Consider the following 25,396-nt stretch of genomic DNA (forward strand, 5'->3'; position numbering starts at 1 on the left):
TAGGGTATATTCCCAGCAGTGGGATCACTGGGTCAAATGGAAGTTCAATTTTTAATTTTTTGAGGTAGCACCATATTGTTTTCCATAGCGGCTGCACCAGTCTGCATTCCCACCAGCAGTGTATTAGAGTCCCCTTTTCTCCACACCCTCGCCAACACTTGTTGTTTGATGATTTGTTGATGGCGGCCATTCTGACAGGTGTGAGGTGATACCTCATAGTTGTTTTAATTTGCATCTCTCTGATGATTAGTGATGTTGAGCATTTCTTCATATGTCTCTTGGCCATTTGTATGTCCTGTTTGGAGAGGTGTCTATTCAGCTCCTCTGCCCATTTTTTAATTGGGTTCTTTGTCTTCCTTTTGTGGAGTTGTATGAGCACTCTGTATATATTGGAAATTAACCCCTTATCTGATACATCATTGGCAATGATGTTCTCCCATACAGGGGAATTTGTATTTTTTTAAACTACTGTTTATTGTGGTAAATATATATAACAAAAACATTTACCATGCTGATCTTTTTTAAGTTAATCAATTCATCAGCATTACATTCATCGTTTTGTGCAACCATCGCTGTCTACTTCTAAAATTTTTCATCACTGCAAATATCATCATTGCTTTTTCATTTACATTTCTCTTTGAGCATTTCTTTATGTGCTTTTCAACACATGTACATTTGATTCTACCTTATTCATCATGAGAAAATAAATTAAACGAATAAAAGAAGCTCTAAGTCCTAACATAGCACCTTGCTGTAAAATGAAATTCTTCTGAGTATTAAATGAGATGATATATGTAGAGGCCTTATCCCCATGCCTAGCAAAAGTAGTTGATAGATGACATTTAGCATTATTATTAATATTGAAATGGACCTACGCTCGAGATTTTACGGAAAAAGAAACAGGATTCAGAAATAATTTAAATGCAGAACCTAATTAATAAAAAAAAAAAAGAGTAAATGAATTCAAACCATAATCTTAAATAAGGAACAATGGCAAGGCGAGCAGATGAGGCTGGGAGGGCTGCTGGCTGGGAAGACTCTCCCAGGCTGCGTGAGTGCTCATTCCCCAGCAGGAGGAGGAATGGCTCTGTGCTATTCCCGCCCTGCTGGAAGGAGGATGCTCTGCCATGACTGATATACATTTGAATTTCAAGGAGGACCAGATGTACTTTTTTAAGTCTGTTTTTATAATGCTGTGACATGCTAATGCGTGTGTTGGGTCTGAATCCCTTCAATTTAATTGATGACACTAATATGCAAATAACTAAAATCAGCAGATTTCACTTATGATGTGAACTATCCATCATCAGGTTTTTGAAACATGCATGAGTCAAGTTTTGTTTCCTACTATTATCTTGTGTTCTGTTACTAGCAGCAAAGACTACAGTCATTTCAGTAAGCTTGCCAAAACGCAGAAGGGACCGAAGCGAACTAAACCAAAAAATAGCTCTGACATGTAGGAAAAGCAAGCATTTTCACTCCCAGAGTGAGAGGCTAGTACACTCAGCGTGGTGGTGTGTGCTGTTGTCTTTCTTTATGCAGTTTCATCCAGCACTTCAAAAAGAAAGAGAAAATGAAAATGCTCTGCTTAAGTTGTCTTTAAATTATATTTTTTCATTTTATCTATATTTTCGTTTTTCTCTTCTACTTTTTGGAATTTCTAATTGTAGAATTTTCTTACTGAAAATGTGTGCTTTGAGCTAGAAGAGAATATTTAGAAATCCTTATCCACCCCCACCAAAAAAAGCAAGTGGGAGTGGAAATTTGAAAGAGGACCGCCTAATTCAGCACTAAAATCAGTGTGAGAAGCAGCGTGTGTGTGTGTGTGTGTGTGTGTGTGTGTGTGTGTGTGTGTGTGGTGTAAAATGTGCTTTTCAAAGTGCTTAGGGTTGATGGGAATGTTTGATTAGCTCCTCTGAGAAGAAAAGGTGCTTGGACCTCTTGTTGTTTCTTCTTTAGAATAATTTGGATGGGATTTGTGATTCAGAAAAGCTTAAGGAAAAAAGGATATCCATTCTGTGTGGTGGAAAATTCTTGAAAAAAAATTGCATTCTTCAAACAAGGTATGTCTGATAAATTATTAAGCTATTCAGCTAGTTTGCTTTCCATTCCTTATTATGAAAACATTAAAATGTATTTAGCACTAAGATACTATAATACATACCTTGACCAACTAATCAGTCTGTAAATTTCAGTCTCAAGAGAATTGAGATGGGAGTGGATAGTAGTTGACATCCTTATAAACAATTAATATTAGGTATGTCAACTACAAATAAATTGTACTAAGTTAAGATTAGAACAAGATTTTCACTGTATCTTTAAGCCAACTTAATTATAATTAAAGTAAGTTGAAAAATATGACATCTGTGCAGAATTTTGAAGTACATTTAAGACTTTTCTATACTTTGCTTTGTATATGAAATACAATAGCAATGTAACAAATTGCTTATAACAATGTATCAAAAACAGTGTAAGTGTGCACATTGGTGCTAAATTTAATGTGTCTATACTTCTCTCTGTTCAAACAGATCTCAGTGGAAAGTGGCTAGATGTGCAATTCTGTATCTTGTTTACACTGGAAGAGTTTTCTTGGGCTGAATGCTTTTTCACTGATAAGCCTGGGAAAGGGCTGGCATTGTTAAGTCTACTATTGTAGCTCAGCTTTGCACAGGAAAACAGGGTACAAAATCTCTTTTAAGCATGATTAGTGTCAAACCAGTATAAACATGAAATAAATGCCTCAAGTACAGATTAAACAGAGAGGATAAAATTGAATTATTAGACTCGATGGTTTGTTCTGAACAACCCATGGCATCTTTGCCATCTCCAAACCGAGAGTGGAATTCAAGATTTTCTTTGGGTTTATTGTAAAAATAAAACCAGGCATTCTTGGCCATGGTGTTTATTAAAAAATGCAAGCGCTAAGAAAATAGCATTTTGCCATTACGTTGTGTTGCAACAAATCTGGAAGTCTTGGTGGTAAAGTTGTGAGGTTGTTTTTCCCTCAGTCTCTTGGAAGATGAAAACACCCTGCAGCAAGGCAAGATCAAATGCTATTTGCTTGGGATTTTCTCTGTTGTGTGTCAGCTGCAAGTGGTAGCCGCGCTAGTAGGAGAGCTGGAAGTGCCGGTCTTGTATTTATTGAATTAAAATACCCTCTTTTGTAAAAGGGCTTTAGACAAAGAACTGCAAGACTGCAAGGGCTGCATTTTTAATCGCAACGTGATGGTTTCCCAGACTGAGCTTCATTTAAATATATCTTACACCTCACCACGGAAAGAAAACACCTTAGGAACACTGGAAATGCTTGGTAGCTATCCTGAAATAGTGTTTACTTTATGAACATAGTTTAGAAGATCTAATTACATTTTTTCCTACGTTACTAATCACAGGAAGAATAGTTGCTTTCAGAGAAAATACACTGGGTTTGAAAATGTTTCATGAGCAGCACCAGGAGAACAGAACTGCGTGTGCCGTTCTGCTCTGTAATGCCCGTGAGACACGCCGTGTGCAGGAGAGCGGTGGGGTTCAGTGCAGCGTCGCAGCCAGGAGGCCTAAAGTACAGGGACAGCTCCGCCACTACCTGGCTGTGTCACCTTGGAAAGGTGTGCGACATTTCCCGGCATTTGTTTTCCCATCTGAAAAGCAGAAATAGCGATGCCTGCACACCCCCTCCCAGGGTGGTCACGGGGCTCCATACTGATTCTGGCTCCAAAAAGGTTTTGAAATGTGAAAAATTTCTAGAAATGTAATCTTTGTCTACACATATTCCCAAAAAGATTACACTGAAGAAGCCACTGACCTTCAAATCAGTGCTTCCTGGAGCCCCACAATGTTTTTGTTCCTTGCGTCACATCCGTAACTTCTCTTCCTAATCTTATGATTCTCCCATGTCAAGACATGGCCAGGCCGTTATCATTGATGAGACTTTCTATATGTTACAAAATGAAGAAATATCAAAATCGGGTTTCAGAACTATGGTATATTTAAAATGTTTATGCTTACCTAACTAAAGACTTTAACATATACAACAATGAAGTGTGTGTGTGTGTGTGTGTGTGTGTGTGTTCATAGTACACTGAGGTCCAAGCTGTATGACAGACCTCTTTCCGTTCTCTGTTGTACTTCTATGACTGCTTATAAGATATCACGTGGAGATAACGTCTAAGAGCTAAATGCAAGGCCTTCCAGGCAAGGCCAAGTGACCTCCTGTGCTATGGACCCTGTGGGAGTTTGTCGGGCAGGAGGCTCTGCCACTTCTTAAACGTAGCAACTTTTGCCAGTTACTTCAACTTGCTGAGCCTCAGTTCTCTCATCTCTAAAAAGGGTCTATTATTAGTGCCTCCCTCTTAGGACTGTGGCAGAAAGCTTTGATCAGTGCTTGGCACACCATCAGCATCCAAATGTTAGCAAATATTTTCTTTATTACATGTGACTAGAATGAAGAAATCGGACCAGCTGTGAAGCAAGGCAATTGTAATCCTCTCCAAACTTTTAAACATTAACTCTTTGGATATGGTCAGCAAATAGAATTGTGGAATTATGCGATATTAATGCAATTATTAGAAATGCGTAGCTATCTCTTCATTCGGAGGGTCTGAGCTAATCAATCAATCAAGACAAGCAAGAGAGGCAACTTCTGTAATGTCTGTAACATGAGAAGTCCCAGGGGTCCCCCTCTCTCTGTCTAGAAATATGTTTCACTGTGGTTTGCAGAAGGTGGTGGAATTCCTAGCCCCCTGAGCAAATATAGCGTGAGGGAGAGAAAAGTGCAAAAGAAACCTGCTACTTTTTACAGGTATGAAAAGTCCTCGTGCAAGAAGCACTGAGCAGCTTCTGTTGGTGCAGAGAATGGGGCAAAAGGAGCAAAAGACCGGAGTAGATTTAGGCTAGGCATAGAATGGCTTTTTGATAATGCTGATTGTCAAATTTTAATTAAGCCACAGCGGTACATCCCGACAGCTAGGGCCTCCACAGCCACTGTTGGCTCGGATCCAGCCCTGACTCCTGTCACTAGCCTGTACCACTGGGATCACCTTCAACCAGCCTCTCCAGCTGTGCACCTGCATCCTGCTGGCCCAGCTCCCAATACGTGGTGAGACCTTGAAGCCACAGGAGTGTGCCCTGAGAGTCAGGGGCCCCAAAGCTACTAGTACACCTGCAGTTAGCCTCAGCCCTTGCTACTGGTCCTGGCTCTCGCCACTATATGTGTGTCTGCAACTGGCCCCTGCCATTACACTACACAGACATCGACTGCTGGCCCTGCAGCCGCGTGCAAGAACAGCGCCAGCTCTGCCATCACCACTGCCTGCCCGAATCCCCAGCTGCTGGGCCCGGAAGCATCACTGAGGACCCCAGTAGCTCTTCCAGCCTCTGCAGATCCCCCAGCGTGCTCACCGAGTACCATGCAGTTAGCAGTGTGGACCCCAGCAGCTTGATGTCTAGTCAGCAAGGCCCCCACAGGCCCCCACACTTGGTGCCCTGCACCACTAGACCCAGGACCACAGCACGCCCAGCATGCCTCCCCCCACCGGTGAAGGTCTTTCTTGACCGAAGTCAGTCCATCAAGTCTAGAAGAGGTGACTGCTTCTTTAGATTTGCAGAGACCTGTGCAAGGCTGCAGAAATCATGAAGAATCAGGGAAACATGACACATGACACACCAAACGAGCCAGTAAACCTCTAGTAACTGACCCCCAAGAAACAGATACTGTGAACTGCCTGACAAAGAACTCAAAATAATTGCTCTAAAGATGCACAGAGAGCTACAGGAGATCACATTTACAGTTTAATGAAATCACGAAAACAGAGTGGCTCAGTGGATTGAGTGTCGTCCCATGGACTGAGAGGTCCTGGTTTGATTCCCGGTCAGGGCACATGCCCGGGTTGCGGGCTCGATCCCCAGTAGAGGGCGTGCAAGAGGCAGCCAATCAGTGTTTCTCTCTCACATTAATGTTTCTCTCTCTTCCTTCCTCTCTCTCTAAAAAATCAATAAAACCATTTTTTTAAAAGAAGAGCAGAATGAGTTCAACAAAGAGACAACATAAAAAAGAAGCAAATGGAAATTTTGGACCTGAAGAACAAAATTTTAATTAAAATAAAATAAAAAAAATCCGTGTAAGTCAGTCTGAGATCTTCTAAGTGAGTTCCTGTTTACAGACCAGGAGGTGAAGGACCAAAATCCAATGAGGTTCCCAGAGCCCCTTGTTCACATGGAGCGAAGAATATTTCGGTTTTGTTGATTGCATTTTCCTACGGTTACCTCATTTGTAAAACAAACAGTCGTGGATACTAGATTTAGAATTTGTTTCTAATCAACTAGAAAAGTTTTCTGTTTCGACAGACTGCAAATCCTTAGAGAATGCCCATCAGGGTTGCCGGGGAGTAACAAAGCCGGCGCCCGGCACTGCTCTGCGCTGAGCCATGAAAGCTGCCCGTCCTGGGCCGCCTGCAAAGGCTCACCTCCGTCCTGGGGCAGCCTGCAAAGGCTCACCTCCGTCCTGGGGCGGCCTGCAAAGGCTCACCTCCGTCCTGGGGCGGCCTGCAAAGGCTCACCTCCCAGCAGAGGCCACCCGCCACCACATTCCGGCGCTTGTGTCCTGAGGGAGAAAGGGGAACTGAGAGAATGATGCCGAAACCCTTTCCTGAGTCGAGTCCACAAGCCAGGGTCTTGGAATAAAACAAATACATGTTATTTTGGTTTTGATTTTGTTTAGAAAATATTTTGGTGTTTGTTTTTTATTCTGGCCTTACAATTAAAAAAAAAAAATGTTTAGCTCATTTCTGCTTCATATTACTTTACTAGATTTTTTTTCCCCAATTCTTTTATTTATTTTTTATCCTTACCCGAGGACATTTTTGCATTCATCTTTAGATAGGGCGGGAGGGAGAGAGGAAGGAGGAGAGAGAAACACCGATGTGAGAGAGACACATCGACTGATTGCCACCCACATGACCCCAACTGGGGCCAGGGACAAACTGCAACCGAAGTACATGCCCCTAGCGGGAACCGAACCCGGGTCTCTCTGGACCGCAGGCCAATGCTCTAACCGCTGAGCCAAACCGGCCAGGGTGCCAATTCTTTTAAAGAATGCTGGATGTCATTCTTCAGCCATTTGATTGGTCCAATTGTCCTACAACCGTCTAGAAGATTTTCATGGCAATGGGCTCAAGATCTTTACACATCTTGGAGCAGAGACAGGGGAAACAACTACAGAATTGTTCCCTTTCTGGGTCCTAAAAGAATTTAACTCAATGGCAGTCACAAACCAACGTGGTCTCTTCGCCAAGAAGTCCAAAAATCAAACATGGCCAACCCTGGGCGGCATCTGAAAGAGAGAGATTAAATGTGTTGCCTTACCTCTGTTAAGTCCTCAACTAGAATCTAAATGGCTATGTTTTTCACAAGAATGGTGATGAGAATGATGATGGTATTCATGATTAATTCCCACTCCAACAACAGTAACTGCTAACACCTACCGAGCTATTCTTATGTGCCAAGCACTGTTCTAAGCCCTTCACACATATTGATTCATTTCACCCTAACAGCAACCATATGAGGTGGGTTGTCACTATTTCCATTTTACAGATGAGAAAACTGAGGCACTGAGAAGTTAAGGAAATTGTCTGAGGCCACACAGCTAGGAGGTGATGGAGCTCAACTTCAAACCCCAGCAGCCTAGTTCCTAGAGCTCACACTCTTAGGCAATCATTACGGTCCTGGTTTTTCTATCACTACTGTAAATTAATCTTTGCCTTCCCTGAAAACATTGTTTCCAAGGCAAGTCAATTTAGAAGAAAATAATTCTGCCTCACAAGTATAAGCAGGGCTCTAATGATGGAGTGGCGTGAAAGGCTGCTGGGAAGGACGAGGAGGTATCTCTGGCCTTCTTGGGTCATCTCCTGATTTAAGAATCAGTTCTCAGGTGCGTTGGAAGACGCGACTCTCAGGAGGAAAGCCAAGCCCTCCGAGTAGCCAGCCCCCAAAAGGCGTCCTTAACCTTCACTGTAGGGTCAAGTTCTCAGCGAGTCAGAAAGAATCTTACTTTCCTATGACTCAGATTAGTTTTTTAAAAACCCCTTTCCCTGATAAGAGTCTCTACAGTGACAAGACTCCAGTAGAAATTTCTCAAATTCTTTCCCTCAGTGAGAGAAAAGCAAAAGTGTGTAGACATGTGGTAAAAGTTCATAAAAACCACCCTTCGGGCTATAGGGAGATAGAACTTTATTTCTGCATCCCTTCTTCTCAAAAAGAAAAAAAAAATAGATTCCTTCGGGGAACCAATGTACAGTTTCCAGGGGAAGAGGTCACTGGCCTCTCGGTGCTGAGTGAATCCCCTCGGTTCCTTTGTGTCCCCGACAGAGAAAACATGCTCTGGGTGGAGAGGTGCAAGCCAACCTGCCCAGACTGGCTTTCTTATACAATATAGAGAGTAGAGCTGTGCTCCTGAAGCTAAGATGCATTCAGGGAAGCAGAGGCAACATTCAATGCCAGCAGCAGCAAGTATTCACGGGGCCACCGCCACGTGCCATCCGTAACTCTGTGCTTGGGAAGAAGAACAAACAAAATAGTCTCCGTTCTCCTGGAGCTGCCAACCTGTGGGCACACAGTTACCAAACACATTCACGAGGTCTGGTGGGGATCTGGGCCATGAAACACATCAGACAGTAGTATAGGGAAGCTGGGTGGAGCTGTGAGGTGTGTGATGACTTACCCACATTGTCAGATAAATGTCTGAGAGACACTGAAAAAGAGAGCGAGGTGAAGGGAGCCAGGGAGCGGCCTATGCGGCCCCCTGGGGGAGAGCATTCCCAGCAGGAGGGAGAGCAATGCAAAGGCACCGAGGTAGGACTGTGCTGGGGAGGCCAGCGTTTCTGGGGCAGGCTGCACGCGGAGGAAAGGCGGGCAGATCCAGGGGCACTTCAGACAAGCAGACACGGGGCACCATCCTAATGCTCCTCAATTCCCCCCCGCCGCCCCCAACTGCCCACTCACACACTCTCTGTGCCCAGGGTGAAATCTGAGGAGGTCCCTTCATATTGCAGATCACACTCAGAGTTCTTAAAATGACCGTGTTCGTATTGATCTCAGTTGTCATTGATACAGATAAAATATTTAGGTAATACTCAAGAAGATTAAAATGGCCTTCAGAGTCTCAAGTTTCATCCTCCACCTCCAGGCTTGCTTTCTGCAAAGGGAAGGGGCATGCCCGAACTCTCTCCTTCTCTCCTTGCGTCTTCACTGGTCTTCCCCCGCCTGCTGATGACAGTCTCTTTGTGTCCAGAGTCGAAGTGGGTGCAGAGAGGAAAGGGGAAGGAGACAGGCCTTCTGTGGCGCTGCTGTTGTGAATTGGCGTTCGGGTGGTGCTAGGCAAGAATTTACAGCTATTCTGTTCCCCTGGGGCACATCCCAATTTGTTGGGGACCCTCACCCACATTCTCCGGATACTGATGCCTAAGAATCGGCTGCAGCTGGGTGTTTGCAGGTCCTTCCTCAGCCCCGCCGCTATTGCAGGCCGACTGTCACGCGGGTAGTCCAACTGCCGCAGCGGCCGCCTCTCCTGTTGATGTCTTAATCCTGAGTCAGACACCGGCGCACTACGCCCCGACCCCACGGGACACCACCGCTCAGCAATTTCAAGTGGGGTTACTGGGCATCCGAGCTGGACTTGAAGGAGGTAACCAAGAACCGCAATCTTCAGCTAACTGCCAGACTCAGACCAGAGGTTCCAGGGGCCGAGAGGACAGCTGGAGGCTGGAGAGCAGAAACAGCTCTAGGTGACGCTGTTGGCGTGCCCCCTCCTCGGCCCTCCCCACACGCCCATCCGCTTCAGGCGACAGCCAGAGGAGCTCAGGACCACTTTGGAACATGGAAGTAGCTGGCACTTCATCTCAGCTGAAGCTATGACAAAGGGTGATCCCATTTTAACATCCCATGACACAGTCAATTACAATACACTCAAATGTCTATTTAGATGGGTGTGTTATGCCTGGTTGTACTTAAAATTACGCCTGGTGCATCACTTTACCCTAAATAACATTCGTGTGAGAGAGAGGAAGCTGGGAATGAGTTCAGGCTCAAGACAATCTCTCGATCTTAAAACTACGACAACTTCATTACACCATGTATGTATTTTACAGTGTGAGTCTCAACAATTGTCACCAGAGTATTTAAAAGCCTAGGATATATATGTCACGGCAAAGAGGAGGGCGAAACCAGAAGCGGGGGTCAAACGGGGGTACTGAGTGGGATTCAATGTCTGAGGCCTGGGATGGAATTCTGGTTCTTCTACACACTCGTTCTATAGCCTCGGACAGCCTGCTCAGATTCTCTAAGCCTCAGTTTCCTACTCTGAAAAATGGGCATAAGAGTCCTTACCTGACAGGATCACCACGATAATGAAGTAAGGTCACCTATGCGATGTGTGGTGTGTAGCAGATGGTAACTATTCAGTAAACGATAGTTATTATTATTGGAGTGGACTCTAAACTTCTAAAACTTCCCATGAAGAAGAACAAAGGTACCAATTTTATCCTGTGTAACAGGCCACTAGACGGCTGGGCCAAAATTGGCAGGAGGGCCACGGAAGAGGGTTCGAAGGCTCCATCAGAGCTGGCAACTGTCCAGAGAGGGCCTGTGGAGGTTTCCTGGGTCCCCTGCTTCAAAATGACTCTGCTGGTCCCCACCAACCTCTGGGACTTAACCCTCCACAGGCCTCAGCTGCCCAGCCACAATCACTGCCCTCGTCTGTCCCATTTCCCCAGTGGTTGCTGGGACTCAAGAATGCACTCTGACCCATAGCCCCAGGCCTGGAGAGCTGGAGCCCTGCGGTCCAGACAAAGCCAGTCTTTACCAAGCGGCAGATGGGAAGATGCCATGGATTTTACAGACACACCCGAATCTTCCTTCCCACCTCACTGGAAGGCTCTGCCAGATGCAAAAATGTTTTTCTGTGCCTCAGAATGGAAGGCAGAGCGAATAGAACAGAACGTTCAGGCCAGGCAAGGCTCTGGGGACCACAGTTGGACTGAACCAAATACCCAGCTCCAAACTCACAGTGGATGTCCCCTTGGCAACCACAAACCTCAGTGCCCAAGGGAGAAAACTCACTGGGAAGAGGCAGGGCTAAGCCAGTGTCAAGCACATTAGCGGAAGAAGCTTCAGAAACTCATCTTCCAGAGCTCCCCAGGAAACTTCGAGACCACGCACCGTTTCCAGAGCAACTAGAGGGGCCGTCATGGCCCACCTCATCTTTTACGGGGGCCCTCACCCCTTCCCTGGATTTACTGCTCGGTGTGCCCCCTTCCATTACAGAGGATAAATAACTCTTGGAAGGAGTTCTTTAGAGCTCATTTGGGGGCCTGCCTGCAAACTAGTATTTTTTCCCACTGGCAATATAAGATCTAAACTACCACTTCAGAAACGTAATTACTGTTTGCAGCATCACTAGAAATCACTATTGGTTGAAGCCTTGGTGGATGTGGTAAGCATTACCATATGTCAAGTTCTTAACGAAGCAAAAATGATGGTCTGAAACACAAGCACCAAAAAAGGCTTTCCCTTTTTGATTTTCTGACATGTCGAACACGCCACATGGGTCAGTGAACCTCATGGCACAGGCATATGTCTGTCTCTGAACATGTGCACAAGCTCTTTAATCCACCCGATGGCCCAGCAGCGAATATCTTTGCTCTAGGGTTTGCCTCGGCTGCTTATGCAATCAAAGTCACCCTGGAGGAAGGGATCCCTAGTGGTGCGCATTTTAGTCACACACACAAAATTACCTGTAATATTTGTGGGGCATTCCTACACTGAAACAACAGTTTTTATATATGGGGACGACACATTGCCTAAAGCAGAGTTTGTCGATTCCGACACTGATGGCAGGTCGTGCTGGACACTTGGCTGTGGGCTGTGCTGTGCATTGCAGGACGTTTAGCAGCATCCCTGGCCTCGACCACTAGAGGCCAGTAGCATCCCCGACTGCAACTTGTGGCAACCCCAAAAATGTCTTCAAACATTGCCAAATCTTTCCTGGGGGGAAGGTGGCAAAATCACCCCTAATGAACCCTGACCATAAATATGAGGAACTCCACAGTGACATTCTTACAGCACAGTGTCACGGTCACACGCTCCCTTTTTGTCTCCCGGAGCGTCCCAGGTCTGTAGGCTGTGTCTCCTTCTCGGTGGCTGCCACAGCTCGTGAGATTCTTCTTCCCGGACCCGGCTTCGGAGTTAGATACAGCTCCTCCCACCCCTGCCTTGATGCTACCAAAAGACAAGTACACGTGCCCTTTCCATTTTGAGTGTTTTCATTTTACTACTAATCATTTCTGGGCAACAGGAGATAAGTAAAACAGCAAAGATGAAAAGGGTTGTAATCAAAGCTTCAAGGAACGAAAACTAATTCAAACTGGCTGGAGTAGAAGGGCCCAGAAACATCTCTATCATGCACAGGAGACCAGGGCCAGCTGGACCTCCTTCAGACTGGAAATGGGACCTGGGAAGTGGCCAGAAACGAAGGCGTCTGCGCTCTCTGCTTTTCCCGGGGCCACACGCTTGCTCTGCTCCGTCTAGGCCTGCCCTCGTCTTCTGCATCGTATTCAGGGCTCCATATGGCCTCCAGCTTCGTTCCCACACTTTTCAAGGCTTGCAGTGTTCCGAGTCCAAAATCCCAAGGGAAGTCTTGATTGGCCTAAGTTATCTTTTTTGTCAAACCATTAAGTGACCAACTTAGTCACTTAATTGAAGTGTTATCGCTTCATCTGAGTATAATATTTGAGACCCTTCAGGGGTCTGGAGAGGTTAAAGTTATAGATGTGACCAGGCTTCTAAAAGTGCAAAGTACTATACAAATGAGGACTAGAGTTTCTGTTTTATAATAATATTATACAATAAATCATGAAATCATTTGGAATTGATCATGACTGTCACATGAGGAGCTCGATATAGTACAAAGGGCACAACGTTAATGCAGAGACCGGGCTGCGTGGCCTTCGGCAGGTGGCCTCACTGCTCAGCTTCCAGGAATGATCACGTCCGATGTGCTTCCCGGGGCTTCAGGTGGTCGGGAGAAGAGACGTGTTGAGACAGCCCTCTGCAGTGAACCCCTCTGCTGTGTCAGGACAGCACCGGGAGTCGGGGAGCAGCTGGGAATATCCCTCAGCTGCAAGCCCAGCTGAAAGGGACGTCTATTCTCTCGCATGCAAGAGGTGGGCCCAGCCTCCAGCCCAAGACGGTCGGAGCTCCAGCGCTATTTCTCCATGACTCACTCAGCTGCCGCCTTGTGCTGGCTGTTTCCTCAGACTGACTTGTCTCAGGGTCACAAGACGGCTGCCAGCAGACCTAGAACAACCTGGCCCCTGTTCATTTCCGACAAGAGAGGTAACTCCTCCCTGCAAATCATGGGAGCGAAGTCTTTCTGTTCTGTCTGACACAACTCAGGACATGCCCACCCTTGAACTAGTCACCAGGGCCTGTAGGATGGACTCGGCCTAAGGTCTTGAAGCAATCATAAACAAGGCGGAGATATATATATATATATATAGATATAGATATACTAACCAGTGTTGTGTTGGGTTAGCCTTGGATGGACTCACTTCCTCTGAGTTCTCTGGCTGCATTTATTCCCTTTGTGAAACTGGGGTTGTGATTGGATGGGGCGGGGAGGGGGAGGGGGAGCAGGTGCTCTGCTGTGGCAACCAGTCCATATAGGCTGGCTCAGAGCACATCTTCACATAGCCTGGTGCACCCTTAGGAGCCAGCATTTTGAGAAAAGGTGAAATTTCTCCTGCCTTCCCTGTCTAGTTGGCTTGCACTTTGCTGTTGGCATTTCTTTGCCATAAAAGAAGGAAGGAACTGGAAAGAGAAGAAAAATAAGGAAAAAAAGAACAACTGCTGTCCTCTGGCCCACTCTCTTCTTCATAGAACCCTGGGGGATTATAATAGCGACCACCCAGCCAGTGTGGCTCAGTGGTTGTGTCGACCCATGCACCAAGAGGTCACCAGTTCAATTCCAGATCAGGGCACATGACCAGATTGTGGGTCAAATACCAGTGGGGGCATGCAGGAGGTGGCCAGTTGATGTTCTCTCTCATCAATGTTTCTGTCTCTCCCTACTTCTCCCCTCCTCTCTCTCTCTAAGATCAATAAAGAGAAAAAATTAAAATAAAATATATACACACACACAGATATAATAGTGACCACTGGTGTCATGGCAACAGGAAATGCAGTGTTTCAGGCCCAGCCCAGAGCAATGGGAGGTATGTAAAGGTTTCTATACAGATTGAGGCCACCTCCACCTTGTACCGGCCTTCCTTGTTCCATCTTCACCAGATAAACTCACACCCACAGACCAGCAGCTGAGGTTTACATCAGGCAAGGATGAGGAAAGCAAGACTGCAGATGTGGCCACTCCCTATTCAGAGATGTCTGTCCTCAAGGGACTTTTGGCATTTTGGAAATACAGCACAAGCCTCTCATAACTAGTAAATGTTTCCAGATGGATTTTGGCTCTCTCAAAGTCATGGACAAAGAGTATTGTTAGGTGCTTCCCATGAAGCATCATAGATCAGACAAACACCAGCATTATATAAATCCTACACGTCCACTAGGACGTATTTTCTGCAACTGAGTGGCTCAAGTAAGCCTCTAGGGGGCTTATTAAAAATGATGGATGCAAAAATAATGTTTACGTCTCCTCTGTCTCCCTATAGTCTAAAGGATCAATTCCACATTCTTTAGGAATGACATTCAAGACCAACATGGCCCCCTCTTTGCTAACAATCTAATTCCTCTCCCAGTTCCTGAAGTTGCTCTGTCCCCTGTGTCTTGTCCCTTCTTCACAAATCACTGCTTTTCAACCTGCCAGTTAAACTAATCCAAGCCTCTTCCAATCCCCATGCCCCAGGCTTCTTTGACCATCCACCATCACTTTATCCTCTATAGCAGAGATTCTAATTTGGCTGCACAATGGAGTCACTTGGGAGCTTTAAAGCAATATTGATATCAACTCAACCAATTAAATCAGAATGCAGATGAGGGAAGTGTCTTGCTTATTATGAAATAGTTAAGGCAAGTAGTGGAATGCAAATGCAGGGCCTCTGGATTCAGAATTCCTGTTTGAATTCCAGCTTGTTCTCTTTCCAGCCTTGTGGGTAACCTTCGGCAAAGTACCTAACCTCTGCATCTCTCCAATGTCTTATCTCTAAATTAAGGCAAGAAAAACCTCTACCGGATCAGGGTGTTGTGAAGATTATGTGAGTTAATATATTTATTACTGACACATAGTATGTGCTCAATTCATGTTAGTTATGATGAGGGCATCAGTCTCCCTTTAAAAGACTCAAAGCAACTTGATAGGACCTGCATCTTGTTCCTGTCTGCCTAGCACAGAGTACACATGCAATTTTTTTTCTGAATGAGTAAATGAATGCATGAATGAAGATGAATTCTGACGTTAGGAGATCAAGAAGATTTACATTGAAAAGATGACCCATGAGCTGAACCTTGAAAGATGGATAGGCTGTGAGAGGCAGGTAAGGTATTCCAGCTCGAACAACAGTAGGAGCATGAGCCAAGGCACTGATTTGCAGGGTGTAGAGAAAAGACCAAAAAGCCTGGGGTGTGCTGGGGTCAGAAGAGAGAATTACAGAACAGAATTGCAGTGAGATGGTTTGAAAGGTAAGTTGGACCATTTCACGATTTTTTAATGCCTCACTAAAGAATTCGGGTTTTATTCTACACAAAATGAGGGGACTGTGAAAAAGAATTCTGAGAGGGTGAATGCATAATCATACCTGTGCTTTAGGAAGCTGATTCTTTCCACCTGGAAGAAGGGTGACCTTCAGCAGGAAAGCCAGGAGCAAGGAGTGGCTTCGGAGGTTACTGTGGCTTCTCATTTGATATCAACATTGTCTATGTACAGTCAATCTTCCCCGACTGAATAATCTAGATGACATTAACCAATTCCTAGAAACACAATACCTACTAAAACTAATTCATGAAGAAATAAAAAAATCTAAGTAGACCTATCAGACATGTCAATGAAGCTGACACCAATCCTTCTCAGACTCTTCCCAAAAACTAAGGGGGCCAGCATTTCCCAGATACCAAACCAGACAGCGACTACACAAGAAGAAAACTAGATTTCTCCCTATTGATATAATACCCCTTATGAACACTGATGCAAAAACCCTTAGCAAAAAGTTAGTAAACTAAATTCAGCAGCATATTAAAATAATTATACATGAGCATCTTAACTGATGAAAAAAAATTGTTTTTGAAAAAAATCAATACCCCTTCATGATAAAAACAACACCACCACCCAACAAACTAGGAATAGAAATATAATAAAATATATATTACATATAAAATATAATAAAAGCCATATATGAAAAACCCACAGCAAACATAATACTTATTATTATTATTATTATTTTTAATTCTCACCCACAGATGGTTTCTCAAATATCTTCAGGTAGAGTGCGAGGGGGGAGAGAGAGAGAAACATCGATGTGAGAGCGACACATTGACTGGTTGCCTCCCGCATGACCCCGACCAGGGCTGTGGACAAACCGCAACCAAGACACCTGTCCTTGGCTGGAACTGAATCGGCGAACCTTTGGTCCACGGGCTGATGCTCTACCGCTGAGCCAAACCGGCCAGGGCACAAACATGATACTTAATGGAGAAAGATTGAAAAGTTTTCAACAACAACCAAAACATGATTAAAAACTGGGCAAAGGACTTGACATTTCTTCAAAGGAGATATACAAATGGCCAACAAGCACATGAAAGGATGCTCAACATCACTAATCATTAGGGAAATGCAAATCAAAACTACAATGAGATGCCACTTCACACCCATTACAATGACTACTATCAAAAGAAACAGAAAATAACAAGTGTTGGTGAGGATGTGGAGACATTGGGACCCTTGTGCAATGTCAGTGGGATTGTAAAATTGTATGGCCATTCTAGAAAAACACTATGGAGGTTCCTCACAAAGTAAAAATAGAATTACCATATGATCTAGCAACTCCACTCTGGGTATGAACACAAAAGAATTGAAAGCAGGGTCTCAAAGAAATATGTGCATACACATGTTCATAGCAGTATTGTTCACAATTAAAACCTGGAAGCAACTTGAGTGTCCATCAACTGATGAATGATGGACTGATGAATAAAAAAACAAAATGGGATATATACAGACAGCCTTAAAAAGGAAAGAAATTCTCACATATATTACAATATGGATGAATCTTGAGAATATTATGCTATTAGAAATAAGCCAGTCACGAAAAGATAAATGCTATATGAGTCCACTTATATGAGGTACTTGGAGTAGTTAAAATCGTACAGACAGACAGCAGAATGGTGAACAGGAGAGTGGGAATTAGTGTTTAATGGTATAAGGCTTCAGTTTTACAAGACAAAAAGAGTTCTGGAGATGAATACTGGTGATGATAGCACATTATGAATGTATTTAATACTACTGAACTGTACATTTAAAAAAAATTAAGAAAAAAATACTGTGAAAATGAGATAAGCATAAGGCCATCTTATTGTTTATTACCAACTTACTCCTTTGTAGCTCTGGGCAACAAGAGAGCTACATAAATCGGCTGACTACTTGACTCACATTAATGGGTGTTTTTATTTCACAATCAGGCACAGCCTGCTGTGTCTCAATGGATTGCATGCCAACCCATGGACTGAGAGGTCCCAGTTCAATTCCTGGTCAGGGCACATGCCAGGGTTGTGGGCTCGATCCCCAGTAGGGGGCGTGCAGGAGGCAGCCAATTGATGTTTCTCACATTGGTTTCTATCTCTCTATCCCTTCCTCTTTCTCTTAAAAATCAATTTTTAAAAATCCCTTTTTTTTTTTTTTCATAATCAGGCTTCATTTGCCTTAGCAGTTCTTCATCTTCAGGATTCTATTACATCTCATGGCCCAATCCATAAATTTATGAATCAGTGACAAGTTCTTTTGGAAATCCTCATCGTCCCATTTTTGTTAGAGCTGTGGTGAGCACACGAGGAATTAAGGCTCCAATATGACCATTGTGTACCCCGCAGCTCCGTGACATCAGACCACCTACAGGAACTGCTTAACAGTGCCTGTGGCTGTCCTCATCACCAGCCAAGATGAGGCCAAGAGAGGGTTTGAATTTATTTCACACATTTCAAAAGGCACATTTACATTTTAAGTGTATGGACTGAGCAAGGAGAGAAATTGAAGTTGTGAGAAGGAAGACTCAAAACACTCTGATTCCAAGAGCAGAGTGATTCTGGTCGGTTCAGTTACTGATGAACTGGGTGGGGTGGGGGTGGGGTGCGGGGATATGGGGCTCCCTGCAATCCTGTTCTTGTTAGTCACCCTTCACAGCATGTAAAGGTCAGATACATCTTGTCTTCTAAGATTGTAGGACATATCTGAGAGCGCTGCTCTCTGCCAGCCACCTTTCCTTTTGGTTTGTGTATTGACTATTAATAAATAATACTTATGGAAATGTCATTCACATGCCATAAATACCCTTTTGACAGTGTACAATTCAGTAGTTTTTAGTGTATTCACAAGACTGTCTTCCTTTTGTTTAGTTTCTTCCTTATCCCCTGCCCCCGGGGGAGAGGAGAGAGTCCTCACTCATTAATTCAACATACATTTAATGAGCACATAAAAAATAAAATAAAATCCCTGCCCTCATGAAGCTTGTATTCCAGCGGAAACAGAAACAATAAACAAATAGAATAAACAAACTATAGAGTATGTCCTAGATGATAAATGACATGAGAAGAAAGATAGTAAGAAAAAAAGCTTGCACTCCAGTGGAAAACAAAAACAATAAATAAACAAAATAAATAACCTATAGAGTATATCATAGATGATAAGCGACATGGAAAAGAGATAGTAGAAAAAGGCTAGTGGTGAGAAAAGAGTTACAACATTAGGCTGGATGGTTAGGGAAAGTCTCAAGAGAAGACAACATGTAGGCAAAGACTTGAAAGAAGGGAGTAAGTCCTGTTCTTATCTGGGGAAAGGCATCCAGGTAGAGTGTAACAGTCAGTGCAGAGGCCCTGAGGTGACAGGTGTGTGCAGAGATGACCAGGAGGCTGGTGTGCCGGAGATTCATACGTGATGTGAGAGAAGAGCAGAAAATAAGGTCAGAGGGGCCCATGGTGGTCAAACCATGTAGGGTGTTGAGTCACTTGTAAAGACCTTGGTTTTTAGTCTGAGTAAAGTGGGGAACCTCCGCAGAGTTTTGACCAGAGAAATGCCATGAACTGAATTCCTCTGAACAGGATCGCGCTGGCTGCTCTGTGGACAGCCCAGTCAGGAGGCTAAGGGCAACAATCCAGGAGAGAGAAGGCATGGCCGGAACCAAGAGGCAGTGGTAAAGGTAGTGAGAAAGGGTCAGGTCCTGGATATATTAAGAATGTAGAGCCTGACCAGTGTGGCTCAGTGGACTGAGCATTGTGCCATGGACTGAGAGGTCCTGGTTCAATTCCTGGTCAGGGCACATGCCGGGTTGCAGACTCAATCTCCAGTAGGGGGCGTGCAGGAGGCAGCTGATCAATGGTTCTCTCTCACATTGATGTTTCTATCTCTCTTTCCCTTCCTCTCTCTCTAAAAAAAATCAATGAAAACATATAATGATAATAATAATAATGTGGAGCCAACAAGCTTGGCTGATGGAAAGATGTGGGGTTTGAGAGAAGGACATGCCAAGGATGCCCCACAGATGAAAGGTGCAATACTGGGCAGTAACAACCAAAGCTGGTTGGGAGGGTCCAGAAGGGCAGCCTGACACACTGCATTTGTCCCATAGGAGAGTTAAGTTTCTAGTCTGAAAACATGTAAGTGGTTCTGGAGCACTTCAAATTAGTGAAGGACAAAAAAAAAAAAAAATTATACTTGTTATCATACTATTTTCAAACTATGACCCAGAAATTTAGGCATCAAATTACCAAAAAGATTGTATGTAGACTTTTGTTTCTACTTTGAGGCTAAAGACCATTATTTGCCTGTGACTTAACCAGTGGCCAACTTCCTTAACTGGGAAATTTCACATATTGCAACTATTGCTGGAAGTCAGCAAAGTGATTAGTTCTGTTTGGGATTACTCTTGCTGCGTAATTTAACTGTTTGAACTAAAACTTTTCGTATATTAAATAGCTATATTTAAGTTAATCACATCGGGTACTTGTATTACTAACTCAACTATCATCTAATAGTTTATTTTTGTTAGGAAACTGCATGGTGCTGTATCTAAACATTGCCATGAACCTAGCTACTACCAGGTTGTGTTTGCCTCTTTCCAAATCTCTATTTAGTGATGTCACCTTGGCGGCTTCACAGTCAGCCTGGCAGGAGAACTTACTACCCCACAGAAATGGACAAACACTGCAAGCCAAGGCTCCCCCCCCCCCCCCCCCCCGAGGCCAGGTTTACCAGCATGCCACTTAGCGGAGCAGAGTGTAGGGTTGTGATTGTCAGCTGTGGCCCGCACAACAGTGGCACTGGGGGGAGGGGAGGGGATGGAAGCCATGTGTCCCAGAAGGGAGGAACGCACTGTTGTTGATGTTGTTTAGAATTGCTAGCTTATAAGGATCATAAAAATCAGACTTTACACCTTTAAATTCTCTACAGACAACGTTCTTCCTTATTGCCTGTGCCCAGGGCACATCCTTCCCACCTCCTCCCACCTCCATTCTAATCGCCCTCATGGCCTGGTCATCCTGGGTATGACATTTCACCTTGCTAAACCTTAGCTTCCGCATCTGTTCAATGGGGATCATTGAACCTGGGCTTACTGTGAGGATTTGCGACAATACAGAGTGCACGGTATATGTTCAATCAGAGGTGGTATGAATAAACCCTGGCACGTTTCCTTATAGCCTTAAGTGAAGAGGTGAACCTGTATAGAAATTCAGCATCTTCGTGATCACTGTACTTTCCAACCTCCGAGCCTCTGTCAATGCTGTTCCCCCGCTTGGGCCTCTCCCCCCACCTCTCTTTCTATATATTCAAACTTGGTTCATCTTTCAGAGTTGACCCAATTGCTACCACCTCTATGAAGCTTTCTCTTATTCCCAAGGCTAATATACCTCTCCTTCCTCTAAAATTCCCTGGCTTCTTGTGGAGAACCTCTGGCACTACCCCAGACCTACCAGATTAGAATCTGCCTTTTAACAAGATCCCTGGGTGATCTGTAGGCACATTAAGATTTTGGAAGCCTTGCTCTACACCACTGGTTCTCAAACTTGGCTGCACATTGGAATAACCCAAGGAGTGTTTTAAAAGCATAATACCTATACTCCCAAGAGATTCTGATTCAGTTGGTCTGAGGTACAGCCTGGGCATCAGAGTCTTTTAAAACTCCCAGATGATGCGAACATGCAGCAAAGTTTGCGAATCACTGCTCTATAAACTCCCCTTATCACCCTTATGGGGCTGCACACTCTCTAATGTTACGGTGATTTGTGACCACGTGTGTTTTTCCACATCTATTAAACTATGTTATTTAAGAGCAAAAATTGTTGTTTAATTCCATTTTTATCACCTCTTACCTAATAATACCTAGCCATATAATAAGAATTTAATAAATATTTATTGAATGAATGATGGACAAATTATTTGTAATCTAAAAATATTCTCTCGTCATGGCTGGTTTGGCTCAGCAGTTAGAGCATTGGCCTGTGGACTGAAGGGTCAAGGGTTTGATTCCTGGTCAAGGGCATGTACCTGGATTGTAGGTTCCATCCCCGGCCCCAGTTGGGGTCAGGTGGGAGTCAACCGATCAATGGGTCTCCCTCTCTCCCTTCTTCCTTCCCTTCCACTTTATCTAAAAATCAATGGAAAAATATCCTCTGGTGAGGATTAATATAATAATAATAATAATAATAATAATAATAATAATATTCTCTCGATACCATAAGTGTGGCTTTTGTCCTAATTTGAAGACCGAATGAACATATTCTTGAAATTGTCAAGTTATGTCCTCTTTAGTTCTAAGTAAAGATCAAATTTCTGAAGAACAGAAGACTGGTGGCTAGGATGGGTTTTCTAAATGGGAATGGACCCTCTGGGCACCAGCGCACTGGCCACTGTCATCTGCCTGAGCTCTTACGGGAAGCTGCAGCTTAAATCCCGAGACTCTAGAGGGCAATGCAGCGTGAAGCAGCCCTGCCCCGCGCTCGCGCATCCAGTTCGGAACTCCTGGCTGAAACACGATGATGTTATTGTTTCTTCCTCTCCAGGGGGCCGTTTTGATATTTATGGGGCTTGCTGTCCTCACTATGAAGGCATCTGTTATTGAAATGTTCCTTGGTAAGTACTTTTATATGTGTATCTGGATACACTGTTAACATTCTCCTAAGGTCCAAAGAATCCTGCCAAGAAAAGCATATAAGCAGCACAGAGTATCTTTTTATTATAACCCTTTTGGAGAGATGCTGAAGCGAGAATGTTAAATGTAGATCAAATTCAGGGTGTGTGTGTGTGTGTGTGCATGTAGAGTGTATATATTTTTTTCTATACAGCAAGTATATCCATTACATTAGAGTGTCTTTACATATTATATACGCACATATCTGTGCGTGTATTCTCCAGCAACTAACAAATATTTTACACAGAGCATATTTACAGATTCTGTATTTAGAGATCTTTTATCCCTTAATCTCTCGAAAAATTGTATCACTGACAATGGCCCTACTTGTACCATTGGCAACCCACAGCTTCAGAGACGAAACCCTTTACATTTATACATTGTCACCGGAGAATGCAGTTTCAGGCAGGCCCTCAAGAATCTGCAGGTCAACCAAGCCCAGGGTCCTCGTCTGCTAATCTTGGCCCCACTGTGCCGTGGACTTGTCAGGCGGGTCACTGTGACGCCACTGCCAGGAAGGCTTTCAGACACTCCGTACTAAGCTGCCGTAACAAAATACCACAAACTCGATGGCTTGGAACAACAGAATTTTATTCTTACAACTCTAAAGGCCAAAAGCACAAAATCAAAGCGTCCATAAGGCTGGTTTTTTTCAGAGGGTGAAGTCTAGTCCCTGCCTCTCTCCTGGTCTTTGGAGAAAACTCTGCCATCGTTTTCACATGGTATTCTCCGTGAATGTGTATTTGCGCACGTATCCATAATCCCCCCTTTTATAATGACACTAGTCAGTCACATTGGGTTAGGGGCCCAACCTCCTCCAGTATGGCTATGTCCTACCTTCACTAATTCCATCTGTAATGGCCCTATTTCCAAATGAGGTCACATTCTCAGGTATTGGGGGTTAGGACTTCCCCAGGGACACAATTCGATCCATAATATAGTCAGAATGTTCAAAGTCTGTGCAGAGCGAGTCTACAGGGCAGAGCTGGGTACCAGAAGAGAAAGAGGTGAGCCAGGCCCTGGCACGTGTAAGGAGCACTAGACTGGGAGATGGAGGGAGAATTTGGGTCTCGTCCTGAATCCACCACCAACTTGCAAAGAAATCTCCATCTTGAGAGCACAAGAGCCTTCATCTCCACCTTGTCTTGAGAGGCTGTCTCCCCTCCGTACTGACCCACAGGTCACTGGTTTCTGATATCGGGCAGGACAGGTGAGGTAGGACTGGGAAGGCTTTAACGACTGTAAACCCTGAGCCATCTCGCACACTGCCAAGTCCGGGCTGCATGGAACCAGGAAGGGAGGCGTGACTGTCCCTTCTTGTGCCAGCCAGCCTCTCTCAGTCTGTTCTTCTGCGAAACTGTTTTCCCTTCAGGGCTGCTCATTCAGCGAGCAAGAAATCAAAGTAGGAAAGGCGACTCTTGTCACAAATTCCTTCTCAGCATCCTCACAAGTCCTCCTCCCTGGCATCTCTCTCATTTGTCTGCTTGTCCCCATCCTAGGGCCATTCTCTTAAGATCCCCTCACCCCTCCTTAGTACTATGACAGCCTCCCTGCCCCAAATCCTTACCCCCTAATTCATTCTCTACCACACCTTGATTAATGTCCCTAAAGCCCACTTCTGACCCCCTCTCTCGGTGTTTTCCCTTTGCCTTTACAACGAAACCCACATAGATCTTCCTGACACAGCGCTTACTGTCCCCTCCTACCACGTGGCACCCTGACTTCCAGGGATCTGGGAGTGCTGACCTCATTCCCGAGGATTATATCATTTCTCACCTCCAAGCCTTGACCACACTGTTCCCTTTCCTGGAATAGTTTTCCTCTCACCCCCAAACCCCACCAAACCTACTGGTCCTCAGGAAGTTTTCCTCCCCACCCACCCCCATCATGCCACCTTCCTACATGCTCCCTGGGTGCCTCACATTTAATGTCATCATGGCTATGTGGCGTCATCTCGCCTTGGGTCTAGCTCTCCCAAAAAGCTGTGTGTTGCTCACTGTTGCACATCAGACAGGCACTCAAGGAATACTGCTAAAGAAAGTATTCTCCTTAGGGATGCTGGATCTTTACGGTACCAGCGTCCAATTCCGCCCCTGTTCTGTTTTGGGTGGCGAAGTATGACCAGAGACTGAGTTCGTCTTTGCCAGCCATGTATTCAACACAGGTTCGCTGCAGGAACTTTGAAAGCCAGCCCCAAAAAGGACAGTCTCTCAATGAGCCAGTACAGAAATGACGTACTCCAAAGCAGTGATGGATTAATGACATGATTTTTCCGGGCAAGGAGAGATGAAAGGAATGAAGTCCAAATTTAGGTGAGGTATATATATCCTTTTATATGAGCAGGCACTCAGGAGAGACGGCTTAACCGACTGGCTGCCAGCACCAAAACCAGAATCACTTGTTGCTAGAGCACCTTTCTGGGGACAGCACTGGTGTTGGCGGGCAGGGTGATCCTCACTGTCAAGGTGTAGCATTCGCCCCCCCACCCCCCATCTATGAGTAGTCCCCTGCTGAGACAGGAGCTACGGCCCCAAGGGTCTTCCAAGAGCTGTTGAGGTCAGCGAAGTGCCCCCTTGCCCAGACCCAAACTCTCGAAGAGTCCTCCCAGACTCGCAGTATGTGTCGTTCCCACGTCCCCCTGCCATGGTTGTTTCTCCACATGTTCTTACGGATAAACCCCAGCAGCTGGGCTGCTGCTTATCTGAGAGGGTGACATCCTGACACGACTTACTTCATCCTTATATCAAAATAACTGTATTACTGAAAACAGCCATTTTTGTCTTTGCCATAAACAAATGGATTAAAACAATTTAAGCCATGAACATGTGGACTAGAAATCATATCAAGCCAATTCCCCAACACCAGCTGGGTGTCCAACAATTCAGCTCAATTCTGACACTATCTCCCTGGAAACAGGACCAGGTTCCAAAGCAAGGGCTCAGTCCCACAGGACTGCCCCAGCCTTCAGATGTCAATCACGTGCTTCCCACAACCCCTCTCTGGATTCA

At 44.7% G+C, this 25,396-nt stretch overlaps 1 protein-coding gene across 1 annotated transcript in view; it reads left to right on the plus strand.

Moving 5' to 3' along the window:
• The first annotated feature begins 1,922 nt into the window (after positions 1 to 1,922).
• VIT (vitrin) overlaps positions 1,923 to 25,396 on the plus strand; it is a 100,892-nt gene continuing 77,418 nt past the window's right edge. Inside the window, exons 1-2 of the mRNA XM_036262976.1 lie at positions 1,923 to 2,063; positions 22,261 to 22,330. Of these exons, the coding sequence (XP_036118869.1) occupies positions 22,279 to 22,330 (52 nt within the window). The 5' untranslated portion in view covers positions 1,923 to 2,063; positions 22,261 to 22,278. The remainder of the gene's footprint in view (positions 2,064 to 22,260; positions 22,331 to 25,396) is intronic.

This window comes from Molossus molossus, unplaced genomic scaffold, assembly GCF_014108415.1.
Source record: "Molossus molossus isolate mMolMol1 unplaced genomic scaffold, mMolMol1.p scaffold_m16_p_15, whole genome shotgun sequence".
In the NCBI taxonomy this organism is placed as follows: domain Eukaryota; kingdom Metazoa; phylum Chordata; class Mammalia; order Chiroptera; family Molossidae; genus Molossus; species Molossus molossus.